The sequence below is a fragment of the Mauremys reevesii genome, linkage group 9 (genome assembly GCF_016161935.1).
Source record: "Mauremys reevesii isolate NIE-2019 linkage group 9, ASM1616193v1, whole genome shotgun sequence".
Taxonomy (NCBI): Eukaryota; Metazoa; Chordata; order Testudines; family Geoemydidae; genus Mauremys; species Mauremys reevesii.
Window position 1 is genome coordinate 58,942,207 of NC_052631.1, and position 25,598 is coordinate 58,967,804.

General features: G+C 45.8%; 1 protein-coding gene across 6 annotated transcripts in view; it reads left to right on the plus strand.

Moving 5' to 3' along the window:
- HDAC8 (histone deacetylase 8) overlaps positions 1-25,598 on the plus strand; it is a 114,750-nt gene that overhangs the window by 49,273 nt on the left and 39,879 nt on the right. For 4 of the 6 annotated variants that reach the window (XM_039488784.1, XM_039488785.1, XM_039488787.1 and 1 more), the window contains 2 exons: positions 10,340-10,512; positions 12,375-12,469. In XM_039488784.1, coding sequence (XP_039344718.1) covers positions 10,340-10,512; positions 12,375-12,469 — 268 coding nt within the window. Of the gene's footprint in view, positions 1-1,795; positions 2,275-10,339; positions 10,513-12,370; positions 12,470-25,598 lie in introns of those variants that run through there. The other 2 variants (XR_005584723.1, XM_039488788.1) reach the window with 2 other exon arrangements.

A 25,598-nucleotide genomic window follows, 5' to 3' on the forward strand; every position in this document is an offset into this window, starting at 1 on the left:
AATCAATTTCTGTACTCCTCCCCGACGAGGGGAGTAGTGCTGAAATCGACATTGCCAGTTCGAATTAGGGTTAGTGTGGCAGTATTGGCCTCTGGGAGCTATCCCACAGTGCACCATTGTGACCGCTCTGGACAGCAATCTGAACTCGGATGCACTGGCCAGGTAGACAGGAAAAGCCCCAGGAACTTTTGAATGTCATTTCCTGTTTGCCCAGCCTGGAGAGCTCATCAGCACAGGTGACCATGCAGAGCTCATCAGCAAAGGTAACCATGCAGTCCGATAATCGAAAAAGAGCACCAGCATGGACGTGCGGGAGATACTGGATCTGATCGCTGTATGGGGAGAGGATTCCATGCTAGCAGAACTATGTTCCAAAAGATGGAATGCCAAAATATTTGAAAAAGTCTCCAAGGGCATGATGGAGAGAGGACACAATAGGGACTCACTACAGTGCCGCGTGAAAGTTAAGGAGCTCAGACAAGCCTACCAGAAAACCAAAGAAGCAAATGGACGGTCCGGTGCAGAGCCGCAGACATGCAGCTTCTACGCTGAGCTGCATGCAATTCTAGGGGGCGCCGCCACCACTACCCCACCCCTGACCGTGGATTCCGAGGACGGGATACTCTCAGCCATGCCTGAGGATTTCACGGACGGGGAAGATGAGGAGGAAGAGGAGGACGAGCTTGCGGAGAGCACACAGCACACCATTCTCCCCAACAGCCAGGATCTTTTTCTCAGCCTGATTGAAGTAGCCTCCCAACCCTCCCAAGGCGGTATCCCAGACCATGAAGCTATAGAAGGGACCTCTGGTGAGTGTACCTTTTGTAAATATAAAACATGGTTTAAAAGCAAAAGTTTTTTAATGATTAATTTGGCCTGAGAACTTGGGATGCATTCTCGGCCAGTACAGCTACTGGAAAAGTCTGTTACCGTGACTGGGGATGGAGTGGAAATCCTCCAGGGACATCTCCATGAAGCTCTCCTGGATGTACTCCAAAAGCCTTTGCAGAAGGTTTCTGGGCAGCGCAGCCTTATTCCGTCCTCCATGGTAGGACACTTTACCACGCCATGCTAGTAGCAAGTAATCTGGTATCATTGCATGACAAAGCATGGCAACATATGGTCCCGGTGTTTGCTGGCATTCAAGCAACATCCGTTCTTTATCTTGGTGTGTTATCCTCAGGAGAGTGATATCGTTCATGGTAACCCGATTGAAATACGGGAATTTAATTAAGGGGACAGAGGTGGCCGTTCCTACTGGGCTGTTTGCCTGTGGCTGAAAAGAAATCCTTCCCTGCAGTTAGCCAAGCGGTGTGGCGGGGGGATGGCATTGGCGCTGAGCTGTTTGCGTTTGGCTAGCAGGGATCTTCCCTGATACCAGTCACATGGTGTGGGGGAGGGGTAAAGTGATAATCCCAGAGAATTGGATTGGGGGTGGGGGGTTAGTTTGGTTTCTGTTGCTTCACGTTAACATGAAAACTGCAGCACTGAATGGGCTTTGCTTGGTATGGGAAAGGAGGGCGCTGCTTTTATGAAGGTTGCAGAAGATGAAAGACAATGGCTTACCAAGGCCGCATGCAAGCTGAATTCTGTTGCCCGGCCCTGCGTCTGTGATCTCTGTGATCTCTAACACCAAAGCCGCAGGCACTCAATATTAAGATGCAAAATGTGACTTTGTACCGAAATCACATGTGCTATGTAATGTGAATAGTGTTGTTCACCGTGAAAGAGTATAACCATTGTTCTGTAAAATGTATCTCTTTAAATACCTCTCTCCCTTTTTTCCTTCCCTCAGCTGCAAATTTTTCAAGCTTCCCTCCTCCGTCCCAAAGGCTATCTCAGATAAGGCGGCAAAAAAAACACACACGAGATGAAATGTTCTCTGAGATCATGCAATCGACCCACAGTGAAAGAGCTCATTTGAATAAGTGGAAGGAAACAGTATCACAGTACAGGAAAGCGGCCAACGAACGTTGAGGACAGGAGGGATGAACGTGAGGACAGGAGGGATGAATGTGAGGAGAGGAGGACGCTCGAGATGAGAGGTGGCGGCAGGAAGATCAGAGGAGGCAGGATGCAATGCTGCAACTACTGCAGGATCAAACGGACACGCTCCAGCGTCTGGTGGAGCTTCAGGAACGGCAGCAGGATCACAGTGTGCCATTTCAGCCCCTAACCGCCCTCCCCATGTTCTATAGCCTCCTCACCCAGACACCCAAGAACACAGGGGGGAGGCTCTGTGCACCCTGCCACTCCACCCCAGTGGACAGCCCAAGCAAACGGCTGTCATTCAACAAGTTTTGAAATGTCCTTTTCCTTCCTTTCCTCCTCCTACACCCCACCCAGGTTACCTTGTCAGTTCTCTCCCTATTTTTATAATCAATTATTAAAGAATACATGGTTTTTAAATGATAGTGACTTTATTTCCTTTGAAAGCAAGCTGTGATCGAAGGGGTGAGGGTGGGTGGCTTACAAGGAATGAGTCAATCAAGGGGTCAGGTTTTCATCAAGGAGAAACAAACAGAACTCTCACACACCGTAGCCTTGCCAGTCATGAAACTGGTTTTCAAAGCTTCTCTAATGTGCACCGCGTCCTCCTGTACTTTTCTAACCACCCTGGTGTCTGGCTGCGCGTAATCAGCGGCCAGGCGATTTGCCTCGACCTCCCACCCTGCCATAAATGTCTCCCCCTTACTCTCACAGAGATTGTGGAGCACACAGCAAGCAGTAATAATGGGAATATTGGTTTCGCTGAGGTCTGAGCGAGTCAGTAAAGTACGCCAGCGTCCCTTTAAACGTCCAAATGCACATTCTACCACCATTCTGCACTTGCTCAGCCTATAGTTGAACAGCTCCTGATTACTGTCCAGGCTGCTGTGTATGACTTCATGAGCCGTGGCTGGGTCCCCAAGGATAATTATAGGCATTTCAACATCCCCAATGGTTATTTTCTGGTCTGGGAAGTAAAAATCCCTTGCTGCAGCCATTTAAACAGATTACTGTTCCTGAAGACGTGAGCGTCATGAACCTTTCTCAGCCATCCCACGTTGATGCTGGTGAAATGTCCCTTGTGATCCACCAGTGCTTGCAGCACTATTGAAAACTACCCCTTGTGGTTTACATGCTGGCTGCCCTGGTGCTCCGGTGCCAAGATAGGGATATGGGTTCCCTCTATCGCCCCACCACAGTTAGGGAATCCCATTGCAGCAAAGCCATCCACTATGACCTGCACATGTCCCAGAGTCACTACCTTTGGTAGCAGCAGCACAGTGATTGCTTTGGCTACTTGGATCACAGCAGCCCCCACAGTAGATTTGCCCACTCCAAATTGATTCCCAACCGACCGCTGGCTGTCTGGTGTTGCAAGCTTCCAGAGGCTATCGCCATTCGCTTCTCAACTGTGAGGGCTGCTCTCATCTTGGTATTCTGGCACTTCAGGGCAGGGGAAAGCAAGTCACAAAGTTCCATGAAAGTGGCCCTATGCATACGAAAGTTTCGCAGCCACTAGGAATCATCTCACACCTGCAACACTATGTGGTCCCACCAGTCTGTGCTTGTTTCCCGGGCCCAGAATCGGCGTTCCACGACATGAACCTGCCCCATTAACACCATGATTTCCAAAGCACCGGGGCCCACGGTTTGAGAGAATTCTATGTCCGTGTCCTCATCACTCTCGTCGCCGCGCTGCCGCCTCCTCCTCGCCTGGTTTTGCAGGTTCTGGTTCAGCATAAACTGCACGATAATGCATGAGGAGTTTACAGTGTTCATGACTGCTGCGGTGAGCTGAGCGGGCTCCATGCTTGCCGTGGTATGGCATCTGCACAGTTCACCCAGGAAAAAAGGCGCAAAACGGTTGTCTGCCGTTGCTTTCACGGAGGGAGGGAGAGGGGGACTGACGACATGTACCCAGAACCACCCACCATTGGGATCTCAACCCAGAATTCCAATGGATGGAGGAGACTGCGGGAACTATGGGATAGCTATGGGATAGATACCCACAGTGAAATGCTCCGGAAATCGATGCTAGCCTCGGTACTATGGACGCACACCGCCGAATTAATGTGCTTAGTGTGGCTCGACTTTATACAATCTGTTTCCAAAAGTTGAATTCTTTAAAATCGGAGTAATCCCGTAGTGTAGACATACCCTTAGGGAACTAATGGGCAGGATCTCCTGGGAGGCTAATATGAGGGGGAAAGGGGTGCAGGCTGTATTTTAAAGAAGCCTTATTGAGGGCACAGGAACAAACCATCCCGAAGTGCAGAAATAATAGCAAATATGACAGGCGACCAGTTTGGCTTAACAGTGAAATCTTTGGTGAGCTTAAACTCAAAAAGAAAGCTTACAAGTGGAAACTTGATCAGATGACTAGGGAGGAGTATAAAAATATTGCTCGAGTATGCAGGGGTGTCATCAGGAAGGCCAAAACACAACGAGTTGCAGCTAGCAAGGGATATGAAGGGTAACAAGAAGGGTTCCTATAGGTATGTTAGCAACAAGAAAAAGGTCAGGGAAAGCATGGGACCTTTAATGAATGGGGGAGGCAACCTAGTGATAGATGATGTGGAAAAAGCTGAAGTACTCAATGCTTTTTTTTTTTGCCTTGGTCTTCACAGACAAGTTAGCTCCTGCACTGCTGTCCTGGGCAGCACAGTATGGGGAGGAGGTGAGCAGACCTCAATGGTGAAAGAACAGGTTAAGGACTATTTAGATAAGCTGGACATGGGTCCAGATCTAATGCATCCGAAGGTGCTGAGGGAATTGGCTGATGTGATTGCAGAGCCGTTGGCCATTATCTTTGAAAACTGGTGGTGATCGGGGGAGGTCCGGGATGATTGGGAAAAGGCAAATATAGTGCCTATCTTTAAAAAAGGGAAGAAAGAGACCCCAGGGAACTACACAGCCTCACCTCAGTCCCTGGAAAAATCATGGAGCAGGTCCTCAAGGAAACCATTTTGAAGCACTTGGAAGAGAGGAAGGTGATCAGGAACACTCAACAGGAATTCACCAAGGGTGTCATACCTGACCAACCTGATTGTGTTCTATGGTGAGATATGGGGATAGGGGTGGACATGATATATCTTTACTTTAGCAAAGCTTTTGATACGGTCTCCCACAGTATTCTTGCCAGCAAGTTAAAAAAAGTATGGCTTGGATGAATGGACTATAAGGTGGATAGAAAGCTGGCTAGATTGTCGGGCTCAACGGGTAGTGATCAATGGCTTGATGTCTAGTTGGTAGCCGGTATCAAGTGGAATTCCCCAGGGGTCGGTCCTGGATCCAGTGTGGTTCCCATAAGATGTATTGAACAGCCTTCAGATGATGATCAGGTTTGGCTATTCCTGGCTGGAGCTGGATTGTGGCTGATGCCTTGCTATGCACAGGTGTTGCAGAGCTCTCCAGGCAGTAAAAGATCTTTCATACCAGTGACCTGCATTATATGAGCCTAATGGGAAGATTTCAGCCTTAAATCATTGGGATTTTGAGAAGGAAGGAGAATCAGAACAAGGATGCCTTTGTTTAATCTGGAAAGGAATGGGTGTCATCTGTAAGGAGAGAGAGAAGAGGCTGAGTGGGGAGAGAGGCAGAATCAGTTAAGGTTGAGTGTAGCGGCTGTTGGGAAGGAGAATGGATTCAGGGGGGTGGAAGTTTGGTGGGTTTGGGACACTGTTTCATGAGGGTTAGGGGACCTTCATTTTCTGAAGGTCAAGGTAAATGCTTGAAGAGGAGTCCAAACTTTGGGAGCTCTTCCAGATTTTTCAAAACCACAAACCGTACTGAGATTCACCCGTGACTAGCCAAGAGAAGGTTTGAATGCCTCCAGTTCTTCCCTGTGCCTGTGTGATCCCTAATGAGGGTAATCAAGGCTAGATAATATTTTAGCTTCCATTCTGTTTTCACTCAAGAAACTAGAGTGGTTGGCTTTCACATCCCACCCCAACACAAACCCACCCTCAGCTGCAGTCCAGTCAGGAGGCTCCATTTTTCTGTCCTTTCAGTATGTAACAAAGAGGCACTTATACTTCTGCCACTTCCTTGTTTTGAGTGAATTTAGAGCTGATGAAAGATGCTGGCTTGACAGCCCTGGGGACTGAGGGCCTCTGTTTAGCCACACAAAGCGCAGCACAGGCAATGTCATTTTCTCCCCATATGCTGCCCTGATGGGATTTAATCAGGTGGTCGACACAATGCTGATCCCAGTTTGTCCTCGTCTGCGCTGCCCACTAAGCTATGATCATTGTCACCTTGCTTGATTGTCCACAGTCATGGTCAGGCATGATAGAATCCTGTGAGATAGACAAACCCTTAGAGTGTTGGGCTCTCTGGCCACCTGGAGTTGGTGTCTGTTACATTCTTGTATAGCTTGAAATTTAGCCTGTTTGCCAAATCTGGCACCAATATCAGAGGTTGCCTAGAGAAGAAATTCTTCCAGAATGTAGATGGAGCTGACTGTAGAGCAGCACTTCTCATCTCTTACCAGATCATTAGAAAGAGTTACTCTCTCCTTGAGCATGGGGCTGAATTATCAAGGTTAACAGAGATTCCAGGAGCTTAGGCAGTATTGATGTTTATCATTTAGGTAAGATCTGCAAAGTGCTTTGAAAATGAAAAGTGCTGTTTAGGATGAGTGTTGAAGTTAAAAACTTTATATTGTGAGCAAAAGGGTCAGAGCAGCCTGCAGGGATGCTTCACTGTCCTAACTGGGAGCCTTTGTTGAGAAATGTTGGGAAGACTTGGGACCTGGATTGGTTGTGTGTGGCTGGAAACAGATTGAATGTGTTCAGGGTAGCTCTTTTAGGAATAATCACAGGGCTTGTATGGTAGCAATTCTTGCCTTCTGTGGAAGTGGTGGATTCTGCCACAAGAAGAGAATGTCCCCTAGATGAGGCAGGATTAAGGAGAACCAGACCTGTGCAAACGTTTACAGGTTCCAATGGGAGCTGTCGTTGGCGCTGGAGAGCTCTCACAAAATTGCCCATCAAATGAAACTTCTTCAAAATGTGTATCTTGGAAAGTGGCTGTTGGCAGCAATTTCAGCCCATCTGACATTGGATCTAATGGCCTCGGTAACAGATCTTCCCATTCTTCTCTAGCAAGAGGCAAACATTCCACTGGCCATAGCGTTTCACGTGTCTGCCCTTTGCTAATGGAGCCTCGAGGAATGCAGAGTACCTTGTTAGGAGAGAGCAAGCTGTTCGAGGTAGCCAGAAATTAGTGTGTGTCTAACAGAAGTAGAGAACGTCAACAGAGGGGAGTGTCCTGGGGAAAGGCCAGTTGGGATAGTCGCACACAGGGATGAGAGCAGCGGGGTGAACAAGCTCTAGCACTAAGGAGGCCAGTGTGGAGGCAGTATCCCTAGCCCTGGGGAAGGGAATGACTTGCATCACTCTGCAATGACCACCGTTCCCCATCCCACTCCCCAGACAACTGAAGGAGCAGCACTCGTGGGTTTGAATGAACCCTTGCAGGAGGGAAGATTACCACAGTGTGGGGCCCTTCGGCAGAAGGATGTGAATAGTGGGGGCCACTCAAGTGTGATGAGAAATCTGGGTGAGATATTGTCTGTGCAAACAGACAAACATCAACCTCCTGGCATGTCCTCCCCAGAATGCTGGTGTTACTCTCAGGAGCTTGTCTGGGAGAGAGTACACACCCTGGGTAGTGTGTTTGAGGTTAGCTCTGGATTGACAGCCCAGGGGACTGAACTGTATTATCAAGAGTACAGTTGTAGCACAGGCAATCACAGTGCATATCCTCCCCAACCCCAGTCGTTATTATCAAGCCCTCAAAGAGCCCAGAGGCCATCCAGCTGTTCTCCCTTCTGAGCCTGCCAGCCATGGGGCCTAGTTTTGTGTTAATTGTGAGGGTGGGGTTTTGTTTACCCATTCAATTATCCACTAAATTATGATTCTTCTCTTCCTCCTCTCCCTCTCTTCTCTCCCCCCCCCGCCCCCCCGCTGTCTACCAACTAGCCCAGGGGTTCTCAAACTGGGAGTCAGGACCCCTCAGGGTGTTGCGAGGTCATTACATGGGGGGGTCGCAAGCTGTGAACCTCCACCCCAAACACTGCTTGCCTCCAGCATTTATAATAGTGTTAAATATATTTAAAAGGGTGTTTAATTTATTAGGGGAGTCACACTCAGAGGCTTGCGATGTGAAAGGGGTTGCTAGTAAAAAAGTTTGAGACCCACTGAACTGGCCCTTGGATGGTAGCAACTCTTGGTCATACCTGCCTTGGACTGGCTCTGGAGCAGTGGCTTGCTGTAGAGTTGAAGAATCCATATCCTATTGCTAATCCCCTAAGACTTCCACTCTCCCACACTGTGTCCTGGTGACGTTCCCATTTGTGCCGCTCTGCTTGCTGAATGCACCTGAACCTGAGTCAGCCATGCTGTGCAGATCATGTTTCCCGGTTACATACCAAATTTGAGATGGGCACCTCATGTGCTTAGAGGGAAGTTACTAATGTGCTGTAGCCTGATGCACTCCCTACATTCCTTCCCTTTGGCAGGGGTACAAAACCTCAAACCCATGACTTGCTGGCTGGGTGTGGTCAGCTCCCTCCTGAAACACCCTGGTGTGGATAGTGATGTTGTATGTTTCAGTAGTTTCACATCATGGTTGTCAGATAGACTTACAAATTATTAGAGTTCCTACAAAATACAAAGACTTGACTGTCTCACGTTATTGATCAGTGAAAATCCCCAGTGTGTGGCAAAAAGTGGGTCAGGCAAATTGATCGCATGTGATACTTGTGTCATAGGAGCAAAAAAAAGTACAATGCCAAGGTTAGCAAACCCCGCAATGCCCTTTGTGACTGTATGGGGAGGTGCAGTGTTTACTAATACAGTTTAGATCCTGTCTGCTGCTCACAGGAAGAAAGAACTCGTTTGTTTTTTAATAGGGTGATGGTGGTATTTTGAGGCTGCTCTTTCAGGTTATTAATCTGCTAAAAGCATCATTTTCCTCATTTTATACTAAATCCCACTCCACTGAGAAGTCCTGTGCCCTTGGGCCAAGCTCTCAGCACATATGGGGCATCTTTAGGGTGTGCTGCCTTCTTCCAACACTTCTCAGCACTCTGCAGATGTTAAGTTTGGGATATTTTCATAGGTTTGAAAGTACATTGTATATTCATTGTATATTCTGTCTACGTAATGTTTATTGTTTGTGTGTATTTATTCCTATTTTAACAGCCATAAGGCCATTAAAGATCTCATGGCATGTAGTAAGATTAGGAGTCTTAGCTTTAGTTTTCCTCCCAAATTCTGTGTGGGTAATTACCTACTATTTACCTCTGCAGTCAGACATGGATACAGCTCTTCCCTTCCTATCCTAAACTATTACTGTGTAGATGCCATATTCTTCACTATTATTCATGAACTAACACTGGACACTGCTGCACTCTTAAACATTTGTTGCGTTTCACCCAGAGGTGGGTGCACTTCAGGGCTTTTCTACACGGCAATGTAGCGTGCAGCAAGGGTGTGAGTGTACAGCTCACTAGCCTGCTGCATGCTAAGTTGCCATGTGGACCCTAGTGCTGCACACTTAAAGAGCCATAGCAGTACATCGGAGTGCACTCCAGAAGAGTTAGTTGCAGTAGTAGGGTTTGCATGGCCAGTTAGTGCGCTGTAGACTTACACCCCAGCTTGGCATGAACTAAGTCACCAGGTAGACAAGCCACTCACTGGTGAGTGAAGTAATGCTTTCACCTGAAGCTCATAAAACCCAGTGCCTTGGTCCTGCAGACATTTGTGCACAAAAATAACTTTGAGCTCAGTGGGACTGCTCACATCTGTAAAGTTACTTAGGTGAGCAAGTGTTAGTACAATTGGGGCTGAAGTTTCACTAATGTTTGGGATATGTCTGGAAGAAAGTCATGTAAATGTAAGATCATTATCACGTAGGAGCTGTTACTTGTAACCAGCGCTCTGATTTATCACACTGTTTTATGTTTATGTGTCAAGTGAGATGTGGATATATTTTTCTCCCTGTTTGCTGAGGTAGAAATGTTTTGGTGCCTCTGGCCTGGATCTTTGTTGGTACTGCAAAATCACTTCCCATTTCCTTACTGTTTTTAGGCCCTTTTAACATGCAATGTGACTGAAGAGCGGAGTCCAGGTCTACCATGTCTGTCATAACTTTGTCCAAAGTGGCATTCTGGGAAATAGGAAAGTACTTCTCTGCTCAAAATGTAAAGCCTAGACAATGATTGGAAAGGCAAAGTAACAGTGTGGTTTAGCTGGCTGAAATGGCCTGCACACATCACACTGTCTCAATGTTCCATGGAGGTGTGGCCATTTGTGGGAACTCTGTTTTGTTTTATTGCATGCAGTGTGTTGAAGGAGGTGTACATGACATTCAACCCAGAAGCGGTAGTCCTGCAGCTGGGAGCAGATACGATAGCCGGGGACCCCATGTGTTCATTTAACATGACTCCAGTGGGGATTGGCAAGTGTCTGAAGTACGTTCTCCAGTGGCAGCTGGCTACTCTCATCCTGGGAGGAGGTAAGTGCATGAGAGACTTATTCTGCTCTTCAAGTAACAGGTTAATACGGCTTGCTCCCCTGAGGCTGCTCTTTGAAAGTGAGCCCTTCCGCTTCTGAAAGCGGCATCATTTGAGAAGGGCAGCTGAAGAAATTGAGCACGCATAGCATATGGGGGGCACTGTATTGCTGATGCAGTGCTATTTGTACACAGACTTCAACTCCTTGGTACCAACAAGTCCAAGTCTCAATTCCTGACTTCGAGATCCTGGGTTAAAGGTTGCTTGGCCCCTCCAGAGATCAGAAGCTGTTAACCTCAGTCACCTCTGACCCTGTCTGCTCAATGCCAGCTTTGAGTCCCAGCTCTCATGATCTGCTCTGCGGGGCTTCTCTTTAAAAGTAAGCATTATGCTCCCAGACCTACCTTGGGCATCTGGCAATGAATTATCTCATTTGGATTCAGGCAGCGTTTGAATCTTTTATTGGCTTCATTCACAATAAAGCAGAATTTTGATACCTAATGGAAGCCCCTTGAGTGCTTTTTGGCTTGTAGCACATTCTGCCACTCAATATTACTAGCTGCTTGTCCAGTGGATGGGAAATAAGCAATTCTATGTAAACAAAATGGGGCAAGGGAGGAGCACTTTGTCCCAGGAAATCTCCTCAACTTCTTTTGGAAGATGCCTTACCCACTGCATCAGCTACTCGAGTAGCAGCTATCATTTTGGGGGCTAGGTTGTATCATTTAAGGGATATCACCAAGTACAACCGATTGGGCCTAAAATTTAACCTAGCTACTGCTAGTTGTTTGGTGAATGTTCTGAGTGTTCAAACCAGCTGTGAGCCTGAGGAGGAGAGGCACAGAGAATTTTGTTTTATCTACCACTTCTTGCCAAGAAATGAGGAAAACTAGCCACTGTCTTAGGGAAAATAACAAAACTAAGTACCCCCGATGGCTCAGTTCTGAGCAGGGAGATTGATGTTTGCCAGAAGGCAAAGGGGGAGAGAGATTGTGAAACTGTTTTCAGTCTCCCAAAGTGGAGTTTTGATTAAGTTACTCTTTATTGTTTGTAAGAACTCCTAAAAGTTTCTGATGGTTATTTGACTGGAAAGATTCCCCTTGCACAAAGTAGGAACACCAGCAGTGCTGATTGCAAATAGATTATTGCTTTTGACTTGCTGAGCCCCAGAATGAGCCCCACTTTGGAGTTTGTGTTAATTTGGGGATGCTCAGATGCTGAATCTAGTCACAGGTTGTTTCACCACTTTAGTTGGCTTCATATTTTGGTCACTACTTTTAAATAAGAGTAAATTTCCCTCCAGAGGGATTCTTGCTCAGAAGGTGGCACGGATGGAAATTTTATCAGCAAATGATCAGTGTTCCTTATCTTTGATTTCATTTTGGATCACAAGCTAAGTTAAAAGGGAGATCTCAAACTGCTGTACCTGATTAGTTTGCTCTGCTTCATTCACATTAACTCCTTCCATGCTGAGCCTGAGCATCTCCCTCCCCACCATGTCACCTTAGGAAATCTTGACCCTTGGAGTCAAAGGCTTGCAGCTTGCAGGTATCTCTTGAAGCCAGATTTGGAGGGGTGGATGATATTGCATGTGCAATTGCTGAGATGACCTGTGGGTTCAATTTTGCAAGTCTTCCTTCTTAGTACAGGTGATTAACTGCTTTAACTTAGCCCTATGCATCCAACAGGTGCAAAATACAGTTACTGTGCATGACTTGGGAAGACCAAATAAAAAGCCTTATTCATATGCATTGCAGATATAAAGTCTCTTGCTTCTCAACAATGCATTCCTTTCATTAAAACTGTCTCTCTCCTTCTCTCTCCCTCTTCCCCTTCCTAATTTCATGATTCTTGCTGGAGACAGGAGGCTACAACCTTGCCAACACAGCCCGCTGCTGGACATACTTGACCGGGGTCATCCTGGGGAGAATGCTACCCTCCGAGATCCCAGATCACGAGGTAAGGCTCTGACAAACCATCCCTTCTCCTAGAATGAGAGCTGAGTCATTCCACCTAATTAAAACGGCATCCTTGCCACTCAATACTGTTTTGTTGAGAGACGCCCCTGTAACAATAACACACTGTCCCAGCAGCATAGTGGACTCTTGTTCCCAAAACCCGAGACCATCTGCATCTTTTTACAAGGGATCCTGGAAGCCAGTCGGTTTCAGAGAGAGGTTCACCTGTTTGCACAAATTGCTCTTTGGGACATGCACATATTTTCACCAGAAAAAAGCAAGCCCTCTCTCAAGTTAAATTTAGCCTTGTTTTCCCTGGATTTATAGAAAGTTCCAGATGCAACTTCCAAACTGTACCAACTGCTGCTATTCCAAAGGGTCATGGGGCCAGGTGGTGTTCTTTTAACACAAGCTATCTTGAAATGCATGATCTGAACAATGGTATCCTAAAGTTTTGAACAGGGCAAGGGGATCAGCTTGAAGGAATGCTGTCTAGATAAAATTTTGCACCTGTCAATCTGTTTGCTGAATCCAGATAACTAGGTGTTTCTTCCCAAGCCACATGCTTCAGTGCTCTTCCATTCCCACATCAAAGTTCAGTGCTAGCAACCCTACCAAAACAAACCAGAGTATTCAGCCCAGCCCTACAATAACAGCACGGTACTTGGGACTTCTGTAGTGCCTTTCATCTTGAGGATCTAACCAATTAGTACGTGTAGAATGAGGTAAAGAGCAAATTCATGGAAAGGAAAGGAATTTCAGATTCAAGCTTGAAAAAGGTGATTAGCCATTGTAAGGCTTATGAAGCCTTTTTAAGGGTGTCCTATTTAAATGTGAACCTCTGACCACAGCTGGGGAACATTTGAATGAACCTTGAGTATACATGGAGAGTAAATAAGGTATTATTTCAGAAATTCACAGGTATCAGTCGTTACCTTTCTTTTCTTGTTAATCTGAATATTCAGCATTTAATGATTTCTAAACAGTACTGAGGGATTAGTGTAATGCAGAAATGGAACAGTTGGAAGATGCTGCTATGCATATAACGTTGCATCATTTGGCTCCAGGCCTTATGACTTCTTAATCTGAACAAGCTTGGCCAGGGAATGGGTTATGGAAAGGGAGATGCTTTGCCTGTGGAGCTGGGATTGCCCTGAGTTTAGGGTCTGAAATTGGCCAGACTAGATCAGCAGCAGATTCCTGTTGTAGCATTACAGTGCTTGTAGTTTTCAAGGGTTGAGATGAAGCTGATGTTCAAAGAGCTGTCTTGAATGCATGTTCCCAGATGGGCGTGCTTGGAGGTGACCCTAGATCACAGTGGTTGAAGAGGCATGGGATCTGGAGGAGGAGTTGCATTGGCTGCCCAGCAGCCATCCCCTTTCCAGTTGTAGAGCCATCAGCTCAGCTTAAGAATTCTAAGTAGGTTTTCTGCAGTAAGTTCTTTGATCTCAATGCCTGCCAGAAGCATCATGTCTGGCTGTCAGATCATGAAAAGGATGGTAGTAAAAGAATCTCTACATTTCAGTGTGGTGTGGCCACCAACTGGTTCAGCCAACAAAACAGGTGTTGGACAGAGGAAGTGTAGAATCTGTTTCTTTGTAAACTGTTTCCAAATCTAAGACCCTAGGAATGATCATAGTGTGATGGTGCACTGATCCTTCTGGTCTGATAGCCCTGCTAACATCTCATTACTTCTACCTTCTTATATCCTATTTCCCAAGTTCAGCTATTTCTCCTTAGTGCTTTCTCACATTCCATATTCATATCTCCTCTCATGCTGTCCTTGGTGCCCGGAACAGCCTCTCTTTCTGGACATGAAGTAGTTTCCCTCTCTGCTTAAAGCCCACTTTGATCACCTAGGTTTCTATTGCCAATCAGCTTTCTTGTATCCTAGTCTTTGTATTGCACCATTTATACTGTAAACTGTTCAGGGCAAGGAATGTGACTATGATGCCTTATTTAAATACCAGGTAAATTGGCTGAAAAATAATGAATAAAGCTATAAAACACCTATATGAACAGAGCATGGAGTGAAAGGATTTACTTTTGCAGAAACTGCGGCTCAACTCCATCAATCTATTAGAATACACTTGTGTGTCATCAAAATAGTGGATAAAGTTGAGTCAGTTACATTTGTTTGGATTTTAAAATTGACTTTTAAAAAGCTTTTGACAAAGTCCCTCTCAAAAAACTATTAAAGAAAGATGAAGTACTGTCATGGGTCAAATGTTGGCTGAGGTGATAAAACCAGTGTGAAGAAATGGTCCATTGTCATCATGCAGAAGGCTAGCAGCGGCATGCCTGCCACAAGGTCACATACCAGGACCCCTTTTATTGAATATCTGTGATGATCTAGAAAAAGGGGGTGAGCAATGAAGTGACAACATTTGTAGGTGACATAATTATTTAGGTTAATTGAAACCAGAAAAGATCGAAGAGCTGCAGAAGGACCTTACCAGGCTAAGTGAATGATCAATACAATGCATTTATCAACAATGAATTTCAGCTACTAAAGTGATGTGCAGTGAGTCATTCCAGCTATTCCTTGCCTACACATAATCACACAGGAAAAAGACTTGGGCATCTTTATGGCTTGCTGAATGAAAATATTTGCTCAGTTGTATAGCAGGGCCAAAGAAGTAAATAATGTTAGGATGATATTGAAAATGTTTAGAATCAGTGATACTGTGTTCAGTTATGGCCTCCTTCATCTCAGAAAGACCAGAAATGAAGGGGTCCAGAGATGTTCCTTCAATGTGGTTAGAGGACTGGGAAGACCTTCATAGGAAGTGATCGAAATGATTGAGTCAGTTTAGGGATTTGATGAATATGAGGAGAGATGCGGATGGGAAGAGAGAAAGAGATTCCGTATATTGATTCTTTCTGGGAGGTGTTCTGAGACCACAGTGATGGGCATCATGTAAGGTAGATGTAAGCAGAGCCACATTGAGTAGGATAAAGGTAAGGGGTATGAAACCATCTGGCTTCAGAACACAAACTGACCACTCAATGACAGGGGTCAAGTAAGAAAAGTTCCCCATGTGCAGGTATATTCCATAATTGTCCGCTACAGGGTTTCTTGCACTTTCTTCCAAAGGGTTAGACACATACCACTGCTGAAGACAGGATTGTTGATTAGTGCAGTTCCTATGTAATTTGTAAAGTCCCATGCATGTCCTATAGCTGTCTGGTATAAGTAAATCTCCTATATTGGAATAGACCAGGGGTAGGCAACCTATGGCACATGTGCCAAAGGCGGCACAGGAGCTGATTTTCAGTGGTACTCACATGCCCAGGTCCTGGCTACCAGTCCGGGGGGCTCTGCATTTTAATTTAATTTTAAATGAAGCTTCTTAAAATTTTTAAAAACATTATTTATTTTACATACAACAATAGTTTAGTTATATATTATAGACTTATAGAAAGAGACTTTCTAAAAACATTAAAATGTTTTACTGGCACGCGAAACCTGAAATCAGAGTGACTAAATGAAGACTCGGCACACCACTTCTGTAAGGTTGCCAATCCCTGGAATAGACCAATGAGCCAGCTAGCCTGCTAGTATCCTCTCTCTGAGAATGGCCAATCCTGGATGCTTCAGAGGAAGGAATTATTTAAAAAGTGCATCTATTTGTGTGATACTGTCTGGGAGGGAGAGTGAGTGTGATCAGCTGGGAATCCGTTTTTTGCCCTGAAGCATGAAGATTGAGAGACATGATTTTTATTCTCACTAGACCACAGATGCTGTTTTTCATATAAATGCATAATCCTGTTTTGAAACTGTAAGCAGTTTGCATCAATAATATCCTTCAGCCCAGAGCTCCCCAGGCTAATGATATTTCCTTTGCAAGGATTTCCTTTTTCAGTTTTTAAATATACTTTTCCAGTTCTCCCCATCAGAGATTCCATGTGTTTCTAGCTCTTGAACTATAACCAAGGACAACAATTTCTGCAACTGACTGTCTTGACAAGAAGTCTGAAAGATTTTGTTTGTTTTCTTAACATCACCTGCCCCCCTTCCACCTCTCCCTGCTGAACAGGATCATTTCAAAACGCTGAACATAGTATTTATTTGGCTAACAGTAAAGATCCTGCCTGTGCTTTCGCATTGGGTAGTGGAAGATCATGTGCACTAAAGCTGAGATGTCCAACCCTTGCCCATTGAAGAGCCATACTGTCAACTTGTGATAAGTCTGGGGGTCTCACCTAATAAGCTCTCACATACCACCTGCTCTTATATTTAATACATAAATTATGTTTATAAACATTCTTCATCCCAGCATGCAGTACTGACTTACAGTGTGATCATCCTCTTTCCAAATCCAGATGGAGCATATTTCTTCAAGCCATTTTACTGTGTCCACCCTCTCACCGATTCTTGGGGCAGTGAGCCCATCAACAGGAATCTTTTAAAATGTCTTTCATTAGCCTACTTCAGGTCCTGAACAAAAAAAATGAACTGAAAGTGGTAATGTTATAGACTTGCTTAACAAGAGAAGTGTGTGGAAAAGGAAAGCGCATGCATCAGTGTGCTAGGCTATTTGCTAAACCTACAGGATGGCTGGATCCCTGCTTTAAGGAATTTACAATGTAAATTACAGAGGGCATGGTATAGGCATGAAATATACCAGAGGAAGATGCAATCTCAAATGAGTTTTAATGAGCTCTCAGCCAAGCATCTTGTGGCTTATGTGCTACATCATGTCCTTTCAGGGTTTATTTACCAGGACAAACCTTGAAAAGTAGATCTTGCCGCATGGGACAGTGTGTTCATTCTGCACCTGCAGTGACTGAATTGTTTGCATTACTGATTGCAAGTATCCAGGCAGCAGCAAGCCTGCAACGCATTCAGTACCAGGGCCACAAAGCAGCTTTAGTGGGGCATATTGAGCTCTGTATGTGGGGGGAGATGGGGAGGAGGAGGGGGGATGTTGGCGTCTTAATGAAAGGGACCGACAGCCAGTGACCACCACAGGGGGAGGTAATAATATAGGGCACTTCTACTGCAGGAGGAGGTCCTGTGGCAGACAAAGTCCCTGTAGCCAGTTTGTATAGATCTTCATTCTTTTATTCAGTCTTTTGTGCTCTTTTCATGAGCAGGGATCAAAGAGACACTGCTGTGGTCCTGCTTAGATACCACAAACAGAACCTAGTCATTTTACTGAGGCACCTCCTCCCCTTCTCCCAGAGCCCTGAGGAGCAGCAGCTTAGCACTGTCTGGGGAACAAAAGAGACTTTGTACCTGCTGAATAAACTCCACTCCACTCCACCAGCTGCCACGATGCTGCCAGAAGTGAGCAAACAGGAGGCCTGCCTTTCCAAGACCATGCAAGGGGATTGGGGTGGGGAAGAGAGAGATTTGCATTTAGGATGACAAAAAAAAAAAAAGCCATCACAAAGCCTGATTGTAAGCATAGTGTAGCCCTTTTGTTGTTTCCCCTGTGTGTGTTTGGGCTTGTTCTAGTGTCTCCTTGCTGCTTGGCGCCTTCTACCTATGAGGCTGGCTAGCCCCGGGGATTGCGTTTTAAAAAATGAAACTATTCAATGAGGGTGAGGCAAACGGGGAGCCCTCTTCTGAAGTCAGCTTTTCTGCCCCACCACTGGGCGAACTTTCATTCTAACCCCAGCACAGCATGTCTGGGACTTTCCTTCTACTGAACTACAAATGGAGTTTCCTTTATATCTCAACTCACTGCAAGGGGGGTTGATCTCTTACTTCCTGTCCTATACCTATGCAACCTGAATTCAGCCCCCTTGTGCATACACATTATGATGCAGTCTTTAGTTACATGATTACATGCTGTTTTTTCCACAGGGCCTCTACCTTATGGGCTTTTTTTGTGAACCACAGAGAGAGTAAATTGTGGGTGTCTGATTTGAAATTCCTAGGACTTAATTTTACAGTCTTAGCATTACATAGCACTTTGTATTTTCAAAGCACAGCTTCTATTGATTTCATCTGTAGCTGCAAGTGCTCAGCACTTCTGTAAATCAGATCCCTTTCTCTTCCCACAGTCCTCTCCCTCATTCATGATGCACTTTCCAACTTGTGCAACAAGCGAGGTAGGGGTCCTACAGACAGCAGCCTTCTTCAGGTCACAGCCCCAGTGTCTCCCCAGAGCACTATCCATCCTGGGTGCCTGAATGAGGCGAGGGGTCTGTGGAAAAATAGTATCCATAAAACAAATCCAGAGAAGTGAGGTCTAAATTGATGTGTTAGCACCTTTTTAAATGAAACACTTTAAACCAGTGCAACTTCTGCATGTCTAAGAACTGCACTGCTCGATAGACCTCCTCCATACAGCCAGCATTTGAAGAGGGCAGTAGTTAGCCCTGTGACTAATTGCAATATAGTGGCATTGGGCCTACCCTGCTAAACCTAGGAGTGCATATTGTGATGGAGCAAGGCCGGATGGCTACAGGAAAGTACTCAGGAACAGGTATGTTAGCCCCAGGCTAAGCAATTCCCTAGTACCATGGGAACCAAAATGGCAGTTGCTCCAGGGTAATTAAGGCACCTGGGGCCAATTAAGAACTTTCTAGAAGGCACTGGAGAGAGCTACATTGATTGGAGCCAATCAGGGCAGGCTAATCAGGGCACCTGGTATAAAAAGGGGGAGCTCACTCCAGTCAAAGGGGAAGGAGCCAGAGGAAGGAAGGGTGTATGAGGAGCCAGAGACACAAGGAACTAAGAAGGTGTACTACTGGAGGATTGAGGAAACACCATACAGTCAAGCAGTATCAGACACCAGGAGGATCCTATGGTGAGGATAAGAAAGGTGTTTGAAGGAGGCTATGGGGAAGTAGCCCAGGGAGCTGTAGCGGTCAAGCAGCTGTTACAAGTAGCACTATAGAGACTGCTGCAATTCACAGGGCCCTGGGCTGGAACCCGGAGTAGAGGGTGGGCCCGGGTTCCCCCCAAGCCTCGCTACTCCTAATCAGACATAGGAGGAGGTGATCCAGACTGTGGGTTTCATCCAAGGGGAAGACCACTGAGGGGAGGAAATCTGCCAATAAGCGCAGGACCTACTAGAGGAGAGGAGGAACTTTGCCACAATATGTAGCATTTAGGTCACTCTCTGCATGGAAAAAAATGTTTATTAGGAGTGACAGAGCAAGACTGAAGGTTGCCAACAGGTAAAATCGGGCTGGTAACGATCACTAATGGCTTCTCTAAAAACCAGGTTCACTGAAATTAGAAATTTGGGGAGACAGGGAGGGAAGCATTCTGAGGTAGGTCTTATCTAGCCCTCCCTGCCAAAGCGAACTCTGGCCACTGCACGAATGATCCCTTCCGTTGACTCTCTAGGGTTTTATTCAGTTTTACGTGATGGAAGCAATGAGGTTTCCACCGCTTCCCTTAGGAAAATGTTTCTCCTTTGAAAAGATTTCCGTAACGGGAAATGCTCAGATACTCTGCTTGATTCCCTTTGTTTAATTTCATCCCACTACCCCATTCACCCTTGGACCAGACTGTCCTTTGTGTTTACACCCTTCACATCTCTTGTTGTTCAGTGTGCACTCTGTTCTAACCTTTCCTCCATCAGTAAATCTCTCTCTTCCTTTCTTCCTTCAAAATTTACATTGTGATTTAATAGTTATACTTTTTGGGGGACAAATAAAATGTGACGTGTGCATCTGCTCCTGATGAACCTGGGAATGACTCCCCCCTCCCATCAGCTTGCAGTTTAATCTAGAGGACACTGGGCAATGGGTACACTGGAATTTACCAGAAACCTACTGACCGCTATACTTACCTACATGCCTCCAGCTTCCATCCAGGACACATCACATGATCCATTGTCTACAGCCAAGCTCTAAGCTACAACCGTATTTGCTCCAATCCCACAGACCGAGACAAGCACCTACAAGATCTCTATCAAGCATTCTTAAAACTACAATGCCCACCTGCTAAAGTGAAAAAACACATTGACAGAGCAGGAAGAGTCCGCAGAAGTCACCTACTACAGGACAGGCCCAACAAAGAAAATAACAGAACGCCACTAGCAGTCACCTTCAGCCCCAAACTAAAACCTCTCCAGCGCATCATCAAAGATCTACAACCTATCCTGAAAGATGATCCCTCACTCTCTCAGATCTTGGGAGACAGACCTGTCCTCGCTTACAGACAGGCCCCCTCCCCCCCCCCCCCCGCAGCCTGAAGCAAATACTCACCAGCAACCACATTCCACAGAACAAAAACACGAACCCAGGAACCTATCCTTGCAACAAAGCCCGATGCCAACTCTGTCCACATATCTATTCAAGTGACATCATCATAGGACCTAATCACATCAGCCATGCCATCAGGGGCTCATTCACCTGCCCATCTACCAATGTGATATATACCATCATGTGCCAGCAATGCCCCTCAGCCATGTACATTGGCCAACCGGACAGTCTCTACACAAAGAATAAATGGATACAAATCTGACATCAGGAATCATAACATTCAAAAAACCAGTAGGTGAACACTTCAACCTCTCTGGTCACTCAGTAACAGATTTAAAGGTGGCAATCTTGCAACAGAAAAGCTTCAAAAACAGACTCCAACAAGAAACTGCTGAACTTGAATTAATACACAAACTAGATACCATCATTTTAGGCTTGAAGAGAGACTGGGAATGGCTGAGCCATTATACACATTGAATCTATTTCCCCATGATAAGTATCTTCACACCTTGTCAGACTGTCTGAAATGGGTCATCTTGATTATTATTACAAAAGTTTTTTTCTCCTGCTGATAATTGTTCATCTTAATTAATTAGCCTCTTAGAGTTGGTTGGGCAACTCCCACCTTTTCATGTTTTCTATATGTGTGTATATATATCTCCTTACTATATGTTCTATTCTATGCATCCGACGAAGTGGGCTGTAGCCCACGAAAACTTATGCTCAAATAAACTTGTTCGTCTCTAAGGTGCCACAAGTACTCCTATTCTTTTCATTAGGAGGAAGCTCATCAGTGTTCTGAACTCCTGCTACTGCACAGAAAAGCTGATGATGTCAGAATAGTGGGAGTGATATTTTCCTAACTAACCAGAGAGCTGTCCTTGGCCATTTCTGACCACTCTGTCCCTGCTTGGCTGAATCTGTCTGGCAAAAAGATTTTGTACTAGGGCTGCAGCAGCAATAAAATGCCCACTTTATTGACACAGCTTTTAACATATACAGGTTAATGGTAACGTAAGACCTGGCTTCCAGAGCAATACCACTTCTAAACCTCAGGAGCTTTGCTACTGAACCATAAGAGATGGGCTGTTGTTTCCAAGGATGGAAAGCTCTGTAAATACAGCTACAGAACCCCTTGCAAGGTTCTTAGCAACTTTTGACAACTAATTAAAGACTTATCTTTAGAAGCTGCAAGGCCATTCCAGGCAGGATGGCAAGAGAGCAGAGATAATCTGCCTGTTCTGTGCAATCTACATTTGGGCTAACAGGCTTCCTTCACCTGCTCTACATCCTGTTCAGCACGAGAGATCAAAAGAAGCAACTCAGCCCCAGCAGCTTGTGGGTGTGTCTTCACTGCATCGTGAACTCAAGTCCTTACTCTGGTGTTGATACTATCCCAACTCCGGTCCACACCCACAACCTCTGACTTGAGGTGTGCTGGTGTTTTATACTCAGACTAGCTGGCCGAGCTGAGGATATTGGCTAGAGCCTGGGTGCAGCTTTCACTCAGGCTGGTAACCTGCCCACTTTGCAGTGAAGTTGCAGGCTAAGTCACATGGATGCTGCTAGTCCTCCTGTGCTGCCTTACAATTCCCTCTGTGCCCAGAAGGACAGGCGTATTCTTCCACAATTTGCTGGGAGATAATCCATAGAGCAGCTCAGCTCACTGCAGCAAAAAGGCCCATAGGATACGCCCCCAGCAGTCCTAGTGCCATGCAGGGGAGTGCAACGCCAACATGGGCTCAGTGGAATGGGCACACTCAGGCAGGGCTTTTCAGTGTCTCTGCTGTCACCCAGCTAGGCTAGCCCAGGTGCTCAAAGCTGAGTACCCCTCATCAGCATTAACACTGCAGTGAAGCTATATCCTAGAGCGAAGCAATTCAAGTGTTGTTTGGGGGTTCTCCCCTCAGTCTGCTCTGTGAGTGCCCCTGAATGGAGAGGAGACGTAGAGAGCTGGAGCCAGAGGACTCATTACTGATGTAAGCTAGGGACTTGTTTACACAGGGCGTTCTACCCGTTTTAGCTGTAGAGAAATTTCTTGTATAGACAAACCCTAAATCGGTACAAGCAAGTTGCAAACCAATTGAGGTGTGTCCACATATGAGTTTGCACCAGATTAACTCAAGTCGGTTTTTAATGGCCATACTGGGTCAGACCCATAGTCCATCTAGCCCAGTATCCTGTCTTCCGACAGTGGCCAATGCCAGGTGCCCCAGAGGGAATGAACAGAACAGATAATCATCAAATGTTCCATCCACTGTTGCCCATTCCCAGCCACTGGCAAACCAAGGCTAGGGACACCATCCCTGCCCATCCTGGCTAGTAGCCATTGATGGACCTATCCTCCATGAACTTATCTGATTCTTTTTTGAACCCTGTTATAGTCTTGGCCTTCACAACATCCTCTGGCAAAGAGTTCCACAGGTTGACTGTGCATTGTATGAAGAATGCGGGGGGGGAGGGATAGCTCATTGGCCTGCTAAACCCAGGGTTGTGAGTTCAATCCTTGAGGGGGGCACTTAGGGATATGGGGCAAAAATCTGCCTGTGGATTGGTCCTGCTTTGAGCAGGGGGTTGGACTAGATGACCTGAGGTCCCTTCCAACCCTGATATTGTATGATTCTAAGAAATACTTCCTTTTGCTTGTTTTAAACCTGCTGCCTATTAATTTCATTTAGTGACTCCCAGTTCTTGTGTTATGAGGAGTAAATAATGCTTCCTTATTTACTGTCTCCACACCAGTCATGATTTTATAGACCTCTATCATATCCCCCCTTAGTCATCTCTTTTCTAAGCTAAAAAGCCCCAATCTTTTTAATCTCTCCTCATATAGAAGCTGTTCCATTCCTGAATGGTTACGCTGTTTTAAAGTTACATTGGGGCAACCTTTGTGTGTAGGCAAGGTCCAAGTGATCTGTATATACAGTAACTTGGAAAGAAAAGGGGCTTTTAGTTTTGCTAAGTCAGTGTGTGGTGGTGTTGAGGAGAGCTGGAGGAAAGGCTTAGGCGATGAAGGGGATATGAGTGGGCAAGGGAGGCGTTTAGCCAGATTAGGGTTTATTAACTTGAGTTGCGATGGCCAGCTGAATGAGAGGTTTGCAATGATGCTTCCCCATGTATCCTGACCTGTGGGAAGTGATTCAGAGCTGGATTTACAAGCTCAGTAGGTTGGATCTGTTTCTCTAGGCAATGGTTTCGCACATCCAGCTGCTTTTCATAATGAGTCACGTGATAGACTTCTTAGGGTTCATTGACTTAATTGTAGGGATCTAGGGCCAAACTCGAACATGATGTAAGTGGGTGAAGCTGCCCGGGATGTCTCTGGGCTAAGATCAGCAGTAGTGTAAGTGACACAGTAGCTGTCTGGTGGCATAGTGCAGCTTGAACTTATTTGCCCATCAAGTGGGTTTGCAAATTTCATAATTTACCTGCTGCCAAGAGGGGTGGTGGTACCTCAGGAGGAGGTTTAAGATGAAGCAGACGTCCTCTCCTTACGCCGTCCACCATCTCAAGAGAGTTGAGGCCACGTTCAGACCCTCGCATGTGCAGGCACAATTCTGGTTTCAGTGTTTCTGCTGGTTTTAATTGGTTTCAGTCATGGCTATTCTCAGATTACCAGTGTCAGCCATGTAGGGAAGTAATTGGTCCTCTCTTCCTTTCATCTCTATGGATCGGCTTCTGCACTGCAGCACTGTGCTTCATAAAGGAATTGTTCCTGTCCAGCTGCCTGTGCTGAGGGGTTGGGCTCTCTAATCACAAGTTCTCCCAGGCTTCAATTCGTGGTTGAGTTCCCCAAACATTGTGATAGATCTGGAATCCTGAAGTGCTTTGGGCCAGGCTAGCTCATGTTGTCACTGCATACGTACATGCAAATGGTCAGTTTTGGGTATTATCTAAGTCCCTGAAGTTTTCGTGCACCCCTCAAAGCTCTGTTCCCCTTGAAAGCTTGTCTCTGTCACCAATAGAAGTTGGTCCAATAAAAGATATTACCTCCCCCAATTTGTCACTCTAATGTCTCTGTTTAGTCCAACATCTTGAAGGCAAATTCTTTCCCTCTCTGTCAGCTTTATAACCCTGAAGAACAGCTACCAGTATTTCCCTTCACATTCAACCTGATCCAAAGGTGAATTCTCCAGCGTATACAAATCTAGGGCTGTGTCTGCTGCACAGGCAGGGAGGAGCTGGGGGGCACTTTCCATCCCCCTCTGAAATATCATGTGATGGGATGGTCATCCTGGGACAGGCCATGCCACATGTGTTGGCAGTGTGCTTTTAAAAAAAAAAAGCTAAACACCTCATTCTGAAGTGCCCCATATTCCACTGTCTTCCCCGCTGCAGATTAACTCTCCTTGCACTGGGCGGAAATAGGGCTGTTTTTATTTCATTTTTATCTCTTGCTCACTGTAGCACCAGGCAAATTCTCTTAAAAACTCCAGCAAGAGAAACAGTCACATGCCACCTCCCTCCCAAGCCAATACAAACATGCCGCACAGGAGTGTTGGCTGTTTTCTTTGCCTCTTCAGAGGATAGAGTTTACAACAGGAAGTGGCTCTGTGGTGTTTTCCAGCCATTGTTTTGCAACCCCTCAGCCAGTGCAGGAACTGATGCATCCGCCTGTCACTCAGAGGAAGAACAGTCGGCTGGAAACGTTGCTGATTGAAATTGTCTACCTGTCAGGGAGAAATTAATAGCCAGGACTGATAAATGAGTGGAGCTGTGGAAAGACTGGTTTGTATATTAGTTAGGACTTTTAAGCAGTCATTGGCGCGCACAAGCCTAGAACTAACACCCAGTCAGGACTCTTAAAGAAATGGTGTCAGTTCACAGAAGGAATGTACAGGAGGGCTCAGCTTGGCAGTGTGCTGTGAAAGAAGAGAGATTTGGAGACTGTTAGATCACTCTTTAATATTCTTCAGTGCAATGAGATAGGAAAGCAAAAAGTAAAGGCCCCTTTCTGC